This window comes from Rhipicephalus sanguineus, chromosome 2, assembly GCF_013339695.2.
Source record: "Rhipicephalus sanguineus isolate Rsan-2018 chromosome 2, BIME_Rsan_1.4, whole genome shotgun sequence".
Lineage (NCBI taxonomy): Eukaryota > Metazoa > Arthropoda > Arachnida > Ixodida > Ixodidae > Rhipicephalus > Rhipicephalus sanguineus.
The window spans coordinates 6,912,368-6,928,019 of NC_051177.1; the positions used below are offsets into that span (position 1 = coordinate 6,912,368).

General features: G+C 48.8%; 1 protein-coding gene across 1 annotated transcript in view; it reads left to right on the forward strand.

Annotated features, from left to right (window-relative positions):
• LOC119381034 (proton channel OtopLc) overlaps positions 1 to 15,652 on the forward strand; it is a 531,927-nt gene that overhangs the window by 426,306 nt on the left and 89,969 nt on the right. The window contains exon 5 of the mRNA XM_049412134.1: positions 6,046 to 6,212. Within this exon, the coding sequence (XP_049268091.1) occupies positions 6,046 to 6,212 (167 nt within the window). The remainder of the gene's footprint in view (positions 1 to 6,045; positions 6,213 to 15,652) is intronic.

The window sequence follows — 15,652 nt, forward strand, 5'->3', positions numbered from 1 at the left end:
CACCACTTCTAGCCAAGTACCTTCTCGTGGTGCCTTCAGAATTGCGACCAGAACTCCTCCAGGCTCTGCACGACGACCCCACAGCAGGACACGTCGGTGTTTCCGAAACGCTGGCAAAAATACAGGAAAAGTACCACTGGCCACGACTTGCCGCCGACGTCACTCACTACGTAAGGACATGCCGAGGCTGTCAGCGACGCAAGACAGCGCCAACAAGACCAGCGGGCTTTCTTCAGCCGATCGAGCCACCTCCACGACCGTTCCAGCAGATCGGGATGGACCTCCTGGGGCCGTTCCTAACGTCGACAAGCGGTAATAAGTGGATCGTCGTAGCTACCGACAACCTGACCCGCTACGCCGAAACAAGCGCCCTACCTAGAGGCAGTGCCGCCGAGGTAGAGAAGTTCTTCGTTGAAGATATCATTCTGCCTCATGGCGCCCCAGAGGTCCTCATCACCGACAGAGGTACGGCGTTTATGCGGAGCTAACTCAGGCGATCTTTAGGTACAGCCAGACAAGCCACCGCCGGACCACAGCCTACCATCCTCAGACCAATGGCCTCACCGAGCGGCTAAATAAGACCATCCCCAACATGCTGGCCATGTACGTTGACGTCGAGCACAAGACGCGGGATGCCATCCTCCCGTACATGACCTTCGCATACAAGACCGCTGTGCATGAAACGACGCAGGTGACGCCTTACACATTGGTCTACGGAAGGAGCCCAGCAACGACGCTCGACGCAATGTTGCCAAGGGCCACCGGCGAAGCGAATCTCGACGTACTGCTGATTTGCAACGCGCCGATGAAGCTGGACAGCTCGCCCGCCTGCGCATCAAAAACGAGCAGAGGGTCGAAAGCCACCGTTACAATCTTCGACGACGCCACATGGAATACCAACCCGGTGACTGTGTGTGGGTTTGCACGCCGATACGCCGTCGAGGACTTAGCGAGAAGCTTCTTCGGCGATACTTCGGGCCATACAAGGTGATTCGACGTCTCGGCGCTCTAGACTACGAGATTATCCCGGACGGCATTACGACCTCTCAAAGGCACCGTGCACGATCTGAAGTCGTCCATGTCGTGCGCCTTAAGCCGTTTTATGCGCGTTAGCGAACCTGGGGACTGAGCATTTTGCTTCATTATTGTAATTTTGCTTGTACTTATTGCTTGTTGTAATCGATTTGTGTATGCATTTGTTTTTTGTTTACTTCTATGTTCTGGTCACAAGCGTCGGGACGATGCTTTCAGAGGGGGGCAATGCAACGCCCACTTCTTTTTTTATTTTGGTGTATTCGGGTTTGACCAACAAAAATGGTTAGCAACGCTCGACGCTGACCATGCCGCAGTGTTCGAGAGGCTTCGCGATCGTAGTAGATCCTTTTGTTAAGATTGCGCGCAGGACGCGAATAGTCTAGATTATTCCGGAGCTTGCGCGACCACCACTGATAAGACTGGAAAGTTCGATGCGTGATGCATAAAAGACGGCGCGTCCCAGCCATCGGCAGTTTATCGACGGACGACGCCCTGTTCCCCGCTATCAGTGTACAGCGTGTATTGCTGTAGTTCGAATTCTCATTTCCCGGCCACAACTTCGGCCAAACGAACAATTTCATCTTGAAAATGCCGACTGTTGTCTTCGTGGACGTCGCGGCCACGTGACTGTATATATATATATATATATATATATATATATATATATATATATATATATACATATATATATATATATATATATATATATATATATATATATATATATATATATATATATATATATATATATATATATATATATATATACATAACAAGGGAGAGTACGACGCACGTTCATTTTTTTGCGGTATACTTACTGACGTTTCAGCAGGTGGACCAGCCTTTCCCAAAGCACCACCACAACAAAGGCTGGTCCACCAGCCGAAACGTCAATAAATATAACGCCAAAAATCAACGTGCGTCATGCTCTCACATGTTCCTTATTCTACAGGGGCCAACGTGACTTCCTTTCCCAATATATATATATATATATATATATATATATATATATATATATATATATATATATATATATATATATATATGTATATATATTGTCTGAAGAATTTCGTTCTTCTTTCGATGTCGGGCAAACTTCTCTCGGCCGCACCTCCGCTGTTACGCATCGCATCGACACTGACGCCCAACCACCACTGCGGCAACGTCCACATCGCGTCTCCCGCAGAACGTCGGGTAATTAATGAGCAAGTCGACGATATGTTTCGACGCTATGCTATTCGGCCCTCGGACAGCCCATGGGCGTCTCCTGTTGTTCTCGTTGCGAAGAAGGACTGTTCTGTGCGGTTGTGTGGACTACCGAGGCTCAACAAGATCACTCGCAAGGATGTTTATCCGCTGCCGCGAATCGACGACGCGTTGACAGCCCACAAAGAGCAGAATTCTTTTCATCTCTTGATTTGCGCTCGGGGTACTGGCAAGTACCCATGGCTGATGACGCTCGACCGAAGACAGCCTTTGTCACACCCGACGGCTTGTACGAGTTCAACGTCATGCCGTTTGTTCTGTGTAATGCGCCCACAACCTTCGAGCGCATGATGGACGCCGTTCCGCGCAACTTGAAATGGCACACATGCTTGCGTTACCTGGACGACGTCGTCGTTTTTGCTCCGGACATATCCACGCATATCCAACGCCTGCGGCATGTTTTGACGCGTTTGAGCAAAGCCGGCTTTCAACTCAATCTGAAGAAGTGTCGATTTGCAGCACGGCAGCTGACAACCCTCGGCTACGTCGCGTCCAAAGACGGAATCCTTCCCGATCCGAAATAGCTTCGGGCCGTGGCCGAATTTGTCAAACCTACGTCCGTGAAAGAACTGCGCAGTTTCGTAGGACTGTGTTCTTACTTCGACGATTCATACCAAACTTTTCCACCATCATATCGCCGCTGGCGAAGCTGCTTTGAAGTAACGGGTCCCTAAATTCGTCGTCGTCCGAGTGCGACAACGCGTTCAAAAAGCTCCGTCATTTATTGACGTCTCCTCCCATACTACGCCACTACGACCCTACGGTCCCAACGGAGGTACACACGGACGCCGGCGGTGTAGGCCCCGGCGCTGTCCTCGCGCAGTGCAAACGAGGGTTCCCCGAATATGTTGTCGCATATGCAAGTCGTACGCTTACTAGAGCCGATAAGAATTACACTGTTACGGAAAAAGAGTGCCCGGCGATCATCTGGGCTCTTGCAAAATTTCGACCTTATTTGTATGGTCGCCCTTTTGATGTCGTCACCGACCATCATGCACTATACTGGTTGTCATCATTGAAGGATCCCTCAGGCCGTCCGCTGGGCACTTAGCCTCCAAGATTATGGCATCCGTGTGCTGTACCGTAACGGACGCCAGCATGTTGACCCCGACGCCCATTCGCGCTCCCCCTTGCCTGATGACAACGCCCCCTGCTCAGTATCTTTCATTACAGTTTCTTCCATCGACGTGTACACCATCTCTACCGAACAGAGCAAGGATAAATGAATTGCCTCCCTGATCGATTTTCTCACTGATCCGTCGGCAACACCACCTACTCGCGCGTGCGTCGTCAAGCTCACCATTTCGCCATTCCTGACGACCTACTGCACCGACAGAATTCCGACGCCGACGGCCGCGAATGGTTACTAGTGATACTCCGCAGTCTGCATTCTGAAATATGCGAGTCACTCCACTCTGATCCGCAATGCGCGCACTCTGGGGTATCCAAATCTTACCACCGCATTCGACAACGATACTTCTAGCGAGGGATGTTCCGTTACGTGCAGAAGTTCGTTCGCTGGTTCCTCGATTGCCAACGCCGAAAATCTGCAACGCACGTGTCGCCAGCAGGTCTACAACCATTACCTTGCCCTCACCGTCCATTTGGGCGCGTGGGCATCAATTTGTATGGGCCGCTTTCTCTGACGTCTGCTGGCAACCGCTGGGCCATCGTCGCTGTTGACCATCTGACCCGATACGCCGAAACCGCCGCCCTCCCAGCGGCTACAGCGTGCGATGTTGCCTCCTTCCTGCTACAACGATTCATACTGCGCCACGGTCCACCCCAGGAGGTTCTCAGCGATCGAGGCCGTGTCTTCTTGTCGGAAGTTCTAGAAACCATTCTCAAAGAGTGTCATGCTGTTTACCGCAAAACTACTGCTTACCACTCGCAGACGAATGGCCTAACCAAACGCTTTAACCGCACGCTGAGCGACATACTGTCAATGTACGTCGCCGCCGATCACACAAATTGGGATGCGATTCTGCCCTTCGTCACCTACGCATACAATACCGCCCCTCAGAGCACTACTGGTTTTTCACCATTCTTATTGCACGGAAGGCATCCGTCGCACACCATCCACACGATACTTCCATACAAGCCGGATCCATCTGATTGTGCGCTTATTTCTACCACAGCCAGGCTTGCTGAAGAGTCAGAGTTTCACCGCAAGGGCGAAGCAATGAATGCGATAGCACAAATTGTAGTGTTATACGAAGTGAGGCTGTCAGCTAACTGTTTTGTATTCGATCTCGCGTAACTACAAAACGCTGGTGTAAGAGAATACGGCCGCTCCAGGGAGAGATGCTCTCCGCATACTCATTTCGCTTTGAGAGCGTAGCACGTTGAAGGGTGTACGAGCCGGCCGCTGTGATGGCTGTCGAGATAGCGTGCGCGCGAGCGATCGCGACCGTGCCCTTAGATTCAAAGTTCAATGTTGCTGCTCGCGCGACACCCCCCCCCCCCCCTCGCGTCTTTGCGTGCCTGTTAAAGATGGGTGGGGCGTTTCCTGTCTGCTTCGACAGCAGGCCTCCCAAGCGGGGTGATGTTTTCGCATGCACACTCCGAGCGACGGAAATGGGCCGGCTCGTTTGATCTCTGCTTCGGCCGCGTTCGTCGCCCCCGCTTTCGCGTTTTTACCCGCAGTAGAACATACGATGCGCGGGGGGATCTTATCAATTTGGACTTCACACGGGACATGACGGCTACGGCGGAGGCAAAAACCCGTCGTGACTGTCCATATGACTGCTATCGCAATAAAAGTTCCGTTGCCTGGAATCGAACATACGACCCCTCGCTCTGCAGCGCGTGGTGCGAACCGACTCGGCCACAGACGGCACGTCCTCCTGTATGCTAAGGGCGAGCTATTTATATACACCATTTACCATTAGCAGTACTCAGAGATCGGTGTCACTTCAGCGTGTTATCGCTATCACTAGAGAGATGGCGCGAAGGACTCGAAGGGCGCGCATTAAGAGTCGTCGCCCCGCGCATTCCGATGCGCGCGCTTATCTCGTGATTGGGGGTGGTTTGTACGTAGTGTGCTCTCACCACAAGTTTGCGTTGATGTTACAGAGAGCACGAAGGTCACTTCACGCACTGGAGCGGCCGCTTTTGCGAAAGGAGCGCGCGGCTCACACATGAGTTACATACAACTGTGACAGTTGGTTTGCACTCATTTTGTTTATGCTTGTGCGTTAGTTTCGTGCGTCCTTCTTTGCGTTTGAGCAGCGCGCTTTAATCGTCTAGCTGTGACAATTGTTAGTTCGCGCTCATCCTATGTATGTTCTTTCCGTGCGTCCTTTCTGGTCCAGCAGCGCGTTACGAGTTTCAAGCTGCTTACCGTTCTTCGCGGGACATTACAATTTCTTCCTATAGCATTCATTCCTTCGCCCTAGTGCCGAAACAATGCACAACAAACGCTCAACTACGTCTGCGAAGACGGGTTTCACTTTCGTGTTATGCTGATTCCTACTACAGAGGGACCAGCCATGTTTTTTTTTTTACGTGTGCCTGCACTTCATCTTATTCATTACGCACCGGATCCAAGGAAACTAAACGTACGCATACATAAATATACGCGAGCGTTGAGTGCATAATCCGGCGGAATATGTAGTGGAAGAAGAAGGCAGCTTGCGAAACCCAACTTGACTGATGTTTCAGCAGGTGGACCTGCCTTTCTCAGCGCGAACCCATACATATATTGCGTGTGTGTATAATATGTACTGTTTCTTTTTATTGCAGTGTTTTGTTCCGGGCACATAATCCACGAAGGTTTAATGCTTTCGAAACACGTGATTGATTGGAATAGAGACCCTGACAACTGCAGAGACATCATCAGCATCCTTCTGCATTCTCTGAGGCCAGTGTATTCTTTTTACCAGCTGTTCATCATATTCAAGTACTCGAACGTAAGTATAACTTTCGTGCTGTTCTATGTCCAATGCGCTTATTTTTGAACGGACAGTTGTGGATTATGTATGCTTACTAGTTCCCTGACTTGTTTTGACACACAGTGTTCTTTATTCGTATTTACTCAGGTTGGTGGAATTCAAGCAGGTTAGGAGATGCGTTGACGACGGGCTCTCAAGTATAGTGTGCATAGAGGGCCCATTTCCTCCCAAACCCGGCAAGAGTTGCTTCGCCTGTCCACAGCAGGCCTCTCCCAGTTATTTCAAGCCGTTAACTGCGACTTCATGTTACGCCTACGTCAATATCACCCAGCCAATTGACGTCCTCGGCCGCGCTTATCTGCCCTTCCCATGACGTCGCCTTTCCTGGTTCATTTTGTTCTCTTCACGTTTACAAGGATATCGCTACCCCTGTTTGTTATGTCGTCCACTTTGTTGTCTTTCGATCTGCTAGAGCGTCCATCATTTTTTGTTCCGTTGGACGGTGGCTGGTCCTCAGTTTCTGCCCGAGTTTCATTGTTCTTCTCCAGGCTTCTATCCCATGTATTAGATCCGACAAAATGCGGTGCTCGTGTACTTTTCGCCTTAGTCAGTGGTGGGTAATTGTCATGAATTAAGGATCTCTACGTATGCGCACGATCCCAGATTTATTAAATGCGAAGCATTTCTTAGCGAACCTCAAGCACTTTGGCCGTTTTTATCCATCTAGCCGCCTACGTCTAGGCGCTCTCCTGGTCGTCTCCATAACTTCTACTATACCAAAATTAGCATAGCAGGGGATAAGTGTATGACGAACACGATTCACTGGTCATGACATCAATAACGCAAAATACCTGTCGCCTACGTCATGAAACCCTTTCCCTCAGTCACGTGTGGCACATACCCGTAAACCAAAATTAATGTTATGCGGGTATGTGCCACACGTTATACAGGGTCTCAACCAACACAGTAACCGCGAACACACACATTGACACGCAAGGAAAGTGATAATAATAATAATTGTTGGGGTTTTATGTCCGAAAACCACGATATGATATAAGAGACGCAGTAGCGAAGGGCTCCAGAAATTTTGACCATCGGGTATTCTTTATCGTGTACTCAGATCGCACAGAACACGAGCATCTAGCATTTTGCCTCTATCGAAATGCGACCGCCGCGGCCGGGATCGAACCCGCGACCTTCGGGTCCGCAGCCGAGCACCTTAACCGCTACACCACCGCGGTGGACGCAAGTGAGGAAATTGAAGACAGAACACCCCTGAAAGACGCTCAACTACCATCCACTCGTTCACGTGGTCCGCAACGTGGACCACGTGGATTACACAAAAACCGGCATCAATGCTTCCTACAATAAATCTGCTGAAAGAACCAGGCCTGTCATCATTACCGTTGACTTCAACATTCATTTATCAAGACCCAAAAACGCTTGGTCCTTATACTGCGTGAAAGACGGATTGTATGTGGGGAGGGCATCAAAAGGCCTTGCTGCCACGTGCACTACAGGAGGCATCCTAGATCATTTCATCGTAAGAGGCATCAAGGATTTCCGCCAGCTGCACTATACCTCGCACTTCACTACATTAGCCTCCTCATGCCGAGATCACGAACGGATCCGACTAACAAGTCCGGTCCAGCTGCCGGTGCTCACTGATCACGGTGATGATGACCTTGTTCAAGAACTGTCAAGAACCCCTTCTACATATACACACGGGTTCATGAAACGTGCGTGCGTCCTCCGTCATAACGGACAAGTATAAGCATTAAAACTGTAACTCTGACTGCAACGTACGTGCAGTGCGCCTGCTCATGCCTCTCGGCTGTGTATATATCGTAGCTCCCTCGTTCGGGTGGCGCGCAAACACGAGAGCGTGCGATGGCAAGAGAAGAAAATAAAGAAGACGCTAGGCTATGGCACGTGAAGCCACGGCTCACGTTTCTTGCTGGCATCGATTATGGTCCAGGCGTGTGTTTCCTTTGCTCCTGTGGCATAAGCCTACAACTGAAGACCGCCTTGACTACCCGCCTCAATAGAGCCACCTGGGTGGATGCCTTACCGCAGGTGCTCTTAGGTTTACGAACTGTCATCCGGGCAGACCTGCAGTGCTCAACAGCAGAGCAGGTCTATGGCACTTCTCTACGGCTTCCGGGACACTTCTTCATGTCAACGAAGCTATCAGACCAGCCACAACAATTCCAACAACGCCTTCTCGACTGCGTTCAACATCTCCGGCCCACTACACCCAGACCTTCCGAACACAAGACCATATTCGTCCACCCTGATATGGCCACTGCAACACATGTTTTCGTGCGCCACGACGCGGTCAGACGACCTTTGACACCAGCCTACGACGGACCATTCCGCGCCCTTAACCGCACTCCCAAAACTGCCACTCTTCTTCAGAACGGCCGTGAAGAGACAGTCAGCTTATACCGACTTAATCCGGCATACCTGGAGACCGCCATAGAAAGCCTCTCATCTACGCCTGACCTTCCGTTGGACTACCACAAACGGCATGTTACATTCCGACTTCCAGCCTACACGGGGTAGAGTCACTGTATACGCTACCTTTAAAGGTAGCATATACAGTAACTCTAACACGGGGGGCCCTCTAGCGCCCTCGTTCGGGCGGCGCGCAAACAGGAGAGCGCGCGATGACGAGAGAAGATAATAAAGAAGGTGCTAGGCTATGGCACGTGAAGCCACGGCTCACTTTCCTTGCGGGCAGCGATTATGGTTGAGGCGTGGATTTCCTTCGCTCCTGTGGCATAAGCCACAGGAAATCTAGGGAATCTAGGGAAACTTTCCTGAATGAGGATTAGCTGCGAGTAACGCCTGTCCTGTGCATCTGTGTTCCTTCTTTGTCCTGTTCAGATTCGCGCTATCCAGTATTGAAGAATATAAGCACTACTATCAGCTTACCGCGTCTGCTGTTGGTAACACCCATGTTGCTGTTGCCATCGTTACGCAACTGGAAACAACTGGTTATATAATAGATATGCGACTCTTCAACATATGAGTGTGCGTATACCACTTCCATATTTCTCTAGTGTCAATGCGTAACGTTTCGCTCAATGTGAAAAATTACGCCACAGTCCCCATCGTGCGCATGCTTCGCATAACATCGATTGCCACGGTACGTCGGATCTGCCAATTCTTCTTCGGTGGATTTCATTTACGTGAGTAGGCACCCCTGTTAATGTTTGGCCTAAAGATTACCACGTGCGCTTATTCCTTCATTTTTGACCCGATCGGGTTTTATTCCGAAGAACTGCTACCAGTGCTCGTCGCAGGCCGCACTGCAATGTTTAGAAACTTGGCGAATGTTTCAGAGCGTTCCGTTAAGCTTATTTGAAGAAATAAGAGACATTATTATTATTATTATTATTATTATTATTATTATTATTATTATTATTATTTTTATTGATATTATTATTATTATTATTACGCTGAGCACACGAGTAAGCGAGTTTATTCTAGCGCTAGCGCGAGCACCTGCGATGACGTTGGAAGGGACGTATAAGAACCGACGCATGTCACAGAAGAGCAGGCGGCCAACTACTGTGATTGCCGCTGTCAGTCTTTTGCTTCTACATGGACTCTTCGTCACCACGGCAAAAAAATTGCCCAACAAAGAATATCGTCTTTAACAGCTCGCCTTCTTCGCCCTTACGACCACGTGGCAGCATACTCAATTCATACGAGGGTTCGGTTGTCAACAATTATTGGGATTAGTCAACATCGTCGCTTCTCGATCTGTATAATAATTTTAATTATTAAATGATCACCAGAATGTGTAGACGCGTCTCACCTCTGCTCCTCGATGTTTTGCTCTGAAATCATGTGCAAATATCATTCCTAGGCAGCAAAGCTGTGATAACCGACACCGGGAACACTCCCTGTGAGTGCACTGTGCTTTTTTGCCAGCTCCAGTTGCCTTTCTTCCGACTACGAGGGCTTTTTTTCAACGGTGGCCCGCGGACTTAATGGGATGCTGAAGGGGATTTACAATTCGGTAAAACTTTGTTGTTAACAAGGGCCAACATTATTGTCGACGACGGCGTACTTTTTTTCGCTGTTGTGGCAGCAGGAGCTTTAAAATACGCGAAAGAAAAGTACGTTTGCTCCCCCCAAGCAAATGCGCCAAAAGTGTGGGCGTGGAAATGAACTAACCGGAACTACGTTATAGTCGGTAGTTTTGGCCACGGTTGTAGAATAACAGGTGGCCCGACGCGCCGCTCCGCCACTGCACCGCGCGTGTCACGGCGCTCGAGTTGCCGCCGCTTTTCCGCAAGGTGGCAGCAGGTATACTCTGGGCCATTATCTCCGCTCCGGCGCATTTGAAAGCATGTGGCCAGCGTGCGTCGCGAGCATTTAAACTGCAATTTACATCTTTAACTTTTGAGAAAGAGATCCGCGGTGTACTTATTACACCAGAGAGGCCTTGAGCAACATTGAAGAGTTGCCGTCGCTTAGAACGGACGCGCCACTAATGAAAGCATGCAACGCAACCAGCGTTGCAGCGGCGTCTCTTCCTTTCTGCTTGGTCATCTTCGATAAATGCGGAGACGTACGTGAGTGCAAGCGTCCGAAGAGCAAGAGCGTCCCTATGCGACGCAACCAGCGTCGCAAAGTCGCAATCAGCCTTCGAGTCATGATCATGGCCAGATCACGGTGGTCGTGATTAGGTGATCCCACGGCTTGAGATCCGCTCTGATGCGTCGCGTTTGTTGCGCTCTGTCAAACCAACGCGCGTGACCGCATCGGTGTTTCCGCTCACTTTGCAAGCTGGAACCACGGCTCCCATACCACGGTGGCTCGATCTGTGCCGCTGATGCGGCGGCCACAATGGGACGAAAATGCTTCGCTCCAAATTGCAAATCTGGCTATAAAAAGTGCAAAGACAAGCTGTGTCTTTTCCCCGCGCCGAAGGACGAAAGCGACTGCAGTTGAGAAGAAATGCAATTCCACGGAGAGACCGTCAGCTACAGTCCTCCGACATACATACGATAACGTGGAAACCAAATGCTTTTTTTTTACCCTGTACACTCGCCGGTAAATTTTCACGCTTCCGAAAAAAAAAATACGTGCGCGTCTCTTGCAATCGGCACCCTGTGACAGTCATATCCGGACTACCCGCGCCGATTAAAAAATTTTAAGCTTCGTAAAGCCTGGCGCTCTTACTTTTGCGGTCGAAGCTGGCAGACAGCCACTACAAGCTAGTAAAAGCACAAACAACCGTTTAAAGCCACAAGATTAGCTAGAAAAACCGGTTTTTACAGCCCAGCGAGAGCTTGCAATGCGCGTCTTTCGGCCCAAAAACTCGTCGCGAACCTAGCGGCGGCGGCGAGCAGTACGGCGACGCGCTCGCGGCGCTCGATGGGCCACCTGTTTTATTCTACCACCGCGGCTTTGGCGGAGCCGTGGCCTCTGTGACTACTTCTGGCTGCGCGGGTTGGTGGAACTGATCGCGAAGGCCATGCTTTTACAGAGATGATGGCCCCGATGACGCGGCACACCGAAGTTGACGTCACCGCCTTCGCTCAGCAGTTCAAAAAGCCCTGCGGCTGCAGCCGCTCTTTTTTTGCCAAGAATGCCATTTGCGTTCACTTCTGTGAACTCTTACATTGGTTTTCGAATTCAGCAAGGATCAAACTATGATTACACATTCCAAAGTCATTTTTTTTTAAAAAAAGTGCTACAGCTTCCTTTAAGCCCAACCAGGTCTTGGCCAAGCTGAGTGCGGCCTCAACGAGGCCGGCGCGGTGAGCTTTCGACGTTATGCCGCTACCACTACAGCACCAGCCGCGCCTCAGTGACACCGGCGTGGGAGTGTCCGCCGAAAAGTGGAGAAAGCGAAAAGTTGGACAGCAGCCCCTCCGGAACGCGGACAACACGGCCACCGAAGAACGCCAAGGACGGAACGCTGAACGAGCGCCGAACAGCTGTAGGAAACGCTGAAGTGCGCCGCTCGGTGACGGAGTTCAGACAGAATGAAGGACCGCAATGGGCGATCACATGGATGTCCGGGAGACCGACGACGACGAACGAGGCTGACAACGATGCACAGTGGTCCATATTCGCCAAGCGGAAGCCGCACACGAAAGTCGAGGCGGAACAGCTTCGCCGTAAGCGGGTTAGTCGACCTCATTTTGCACTCTCAGTCAGGCCACTCAATAAGGTACACGACATACCTAAGCAGGCTATAACAGCTGCAATAGAAATGACGGCGCAAAGCTGGGAACTGCAGAATTGGCCAATTCCGCTACGACTCTGCTTCGAAGAGCATAAAGTTACAGTAAGGGATCACGACTTGCAGCGCTTACCCGATTAGCTGAGAAGACGTGTGGTCGAGTCTGCTCGTATGAAGTAAGGATCGAAAGGACACCGGCTCTAAACGTCGGGAGTAGTCGAGGCGTCATCAAAGTGCGGCCTGGCCAGACCATCGAATATATAATCGATCACTTGAGGTGCGAAACGGCAAAAATCATAGATGCGCGCTTGCTCGGGAAGACGAATATGCTGCTCCTTACTTACGTTTGATACAGAATCGCCCCCGAACAAGCTTGTATACGACTACAAAATAACTAAGGTGCATGAGTACCGACCGAAGGTGTTATAACTGCACTCTTAAAAAAAGGGTGTCTGTACCTTTGGGTGGTAATGACCTTTTGGGGTGTCAAACGACTCCCTTCGTTCTTCAGACCAACGACTCCCTTCTTCACAAGCAGAGAGAGTGTGTGTATAACTCCCAACGCAGGAGTCTACGCGACTACCTTTTATTTCCCGCTAGTACCTCTAGGTAGTCAGGGTGACCCCTTTGCCATGGTAACGCTGACCCCCACTAGAGCGTTCCTTTGGCTCCGTTGTCCTTAGGGACAGTGGTGTACATGACTCTCCTGGCAAAAGTCAGTGTGACGACTTCGTGCTACTCAATAAGACACTCTGCAACAAATAATGCGTTTATTTTTCTTCTTGGTCGATATTGATGAAACTTGCTGAGTTTAGGTCTGCTTATGTGGCGATTTCAAATATGCAATTATCTGAAAGAAAACGCCGTTTTAACACATAAAAATTTCATGTGTCTTGATGAGCAAGCCTTTCCAAACTTGGAGAGTTACAAAGTAAATCGACGTATCGCTATAATTAGGGGATAAAAACTGGATGCAATGTTTCAAAGGAGTTCCGTCTAATGTTCATGAAACCACTAGCCCACATACGAAACCCGCGTTTTAAAACCCGTTTGAGTTAAAAGTACGTAATATTGACTCTCGTGAGCGAATCACCAGCTAGACATACACTTACTCGGCAATGTTCAGCATACTATAACTATTGTTGTTTAGAACATGTCATTCTGGTTATGTTGCTACAGTTCCCATTTCATATTATTGTGATATGCTTACTTTGTAACTCGTTCAGGTTTGTAACTCGTGCAGGCCTAACATGGCACATGAAGCGTTGATATACTTAATTAACGCGACATATACTAGTAAAAATATTTGCATTTTTCAAAATCAGCGTACAAATACACATAAACTAAACAAGTTTTATAGAGATTGATCAAGAATTTCAAAGGAACTTCAAATCAGAGCGAACACCATTAGGGTTTTTATCTGACAATCGACGAAAGTTGGTGCCGCTACGTCTTGTTACTTAACAAGCCGCTTCCACTGGGTTACTCAAACAGGAACACTGTGGTGGATGCATGACAGCCGCAACAAGTTTTTGTAGCAACTTTACAGTGGTGCACTCGATTCCTCTGGGGAAATAAAATACTATTCGAAGTTATATAGATGAGTCTCAGAACAATTGCCGCTCGCGTAAAACACCGAAAATGTTATTCCAGAAGAAAGTAAGCCATGCAACCGAAAAGAGAAGAGATGCGGACAGCTCAAACGCTAGCGTTTCGCTTGTCTGTGTCCTTTTCTCTTTCACGTCTGCATGCCTTCGTCCTACAATGAATTCTTATAAACAAACTGAAATTTCTGTCATTCGTAAAATTATTCTCTGAATCGTTTCTAAACACTTCATGCCATTTCATACAAGTTTCACATTGTAATGACAAGCTACTGTTTTATCAATAAGCACCAAAACAATAGGCAGGACATCCTGCAAATAATGCGTAGTCCTTAGCCACGTCTCAACCATGTTAGCATTATATATATATGCGAGCGCCACGTCTGGGACGTGGCGCTCGCACTCGCAGATTTTGCTGATAAAATTTGTGCCTTTTTCCTGTGCCACATGGAGTATTGTGGCAAAACATTTTGCTCGAAAAAAATTTTGACAATCATGGCGCCCCCTCGAAATTCGCTTCTATTTATTAAACGACAGACAGAAAGACAGACCAAAATTTCTTCGTTTAAGTTCTCCAGACAGACTATCGTCTTTAAAATGCTCGCCATGACGGCGTTGTCATAGAAGACTTCATCGTTAAGTAATGAAGAAAGTCTAATCAATCATTTTTTTGTTTTAAGGAAGAAAATTATTTTTGAATTCGGCCCTCCGAACGCGCATTGCATTTCATTTTGTTGCCACTCTCTGTCGCCGCAAATACGTGGTCGCCTTACACTGACACTCGTCACAGCAGCGGCCAGATGCGAGATGTATGTCTGTTCGTGAGTGGTCGCAAGTCTTGTCGCGCTGATATCAATGCGACGAGTAATGAATTTGCGTTACAATGTGAACTTGCTAGGCGGGCCCAATGGAAGTATGGACGCCCGAGAGCATCTGTGGCGTCGTGGCACAATGTGCTAGAGGAACGTCTGCACAACTAGCATACACATACTGAAAGAAATAATGCACACTGTATAGACTTGTTTCTCAGGGCATTCGTGTTGTACCAGACGGGCCCTCTAGCACATTGTGCCAACGACGCCATTGGGCCCGCCAAGCAAGTTCACATTGTAACGCGAATTCATTACTTGTCGCCCTGACATCAACGTTACAAGACTTTCGACCCACTCGCGAGCCACTGACATACATCTCGCATCTGGACGCTGCCTGGACGAGTGTTAGCTGCAAGAGCTACCACGTGCTTTGCGGCGAAGTGGCAACAAAATGAAATGCACTGCGCGTTCGGAGGGTCGAATCAAAAGTATTTTACTTCCTTAAAACGAAAAAAATGAATTTGATTAGACTTTCTTCATTACTTAACGATCAAGTCTTTTATCAAACGCCGCATGACGAGGATTTTTACTGGACCGCATCGTATAAAAATTCCGTCAGCATGCGACAAATCGCACATTTCTCTAATTTCACAATTTTTTTCGAAATATTTGAAAGTCTATTTTACCCCCTAACCACTTCTGTACTAAAACACTTTCCTGGAAATCAGGCTATTATTAATATTGGGTTAGGATGAGTCCAGATAGCTCAAGAAAATTCACGAACTTTGAAAATTTTGTTGTTTTTGAAGCTACGTAGCTGGTAGTGAAACACAA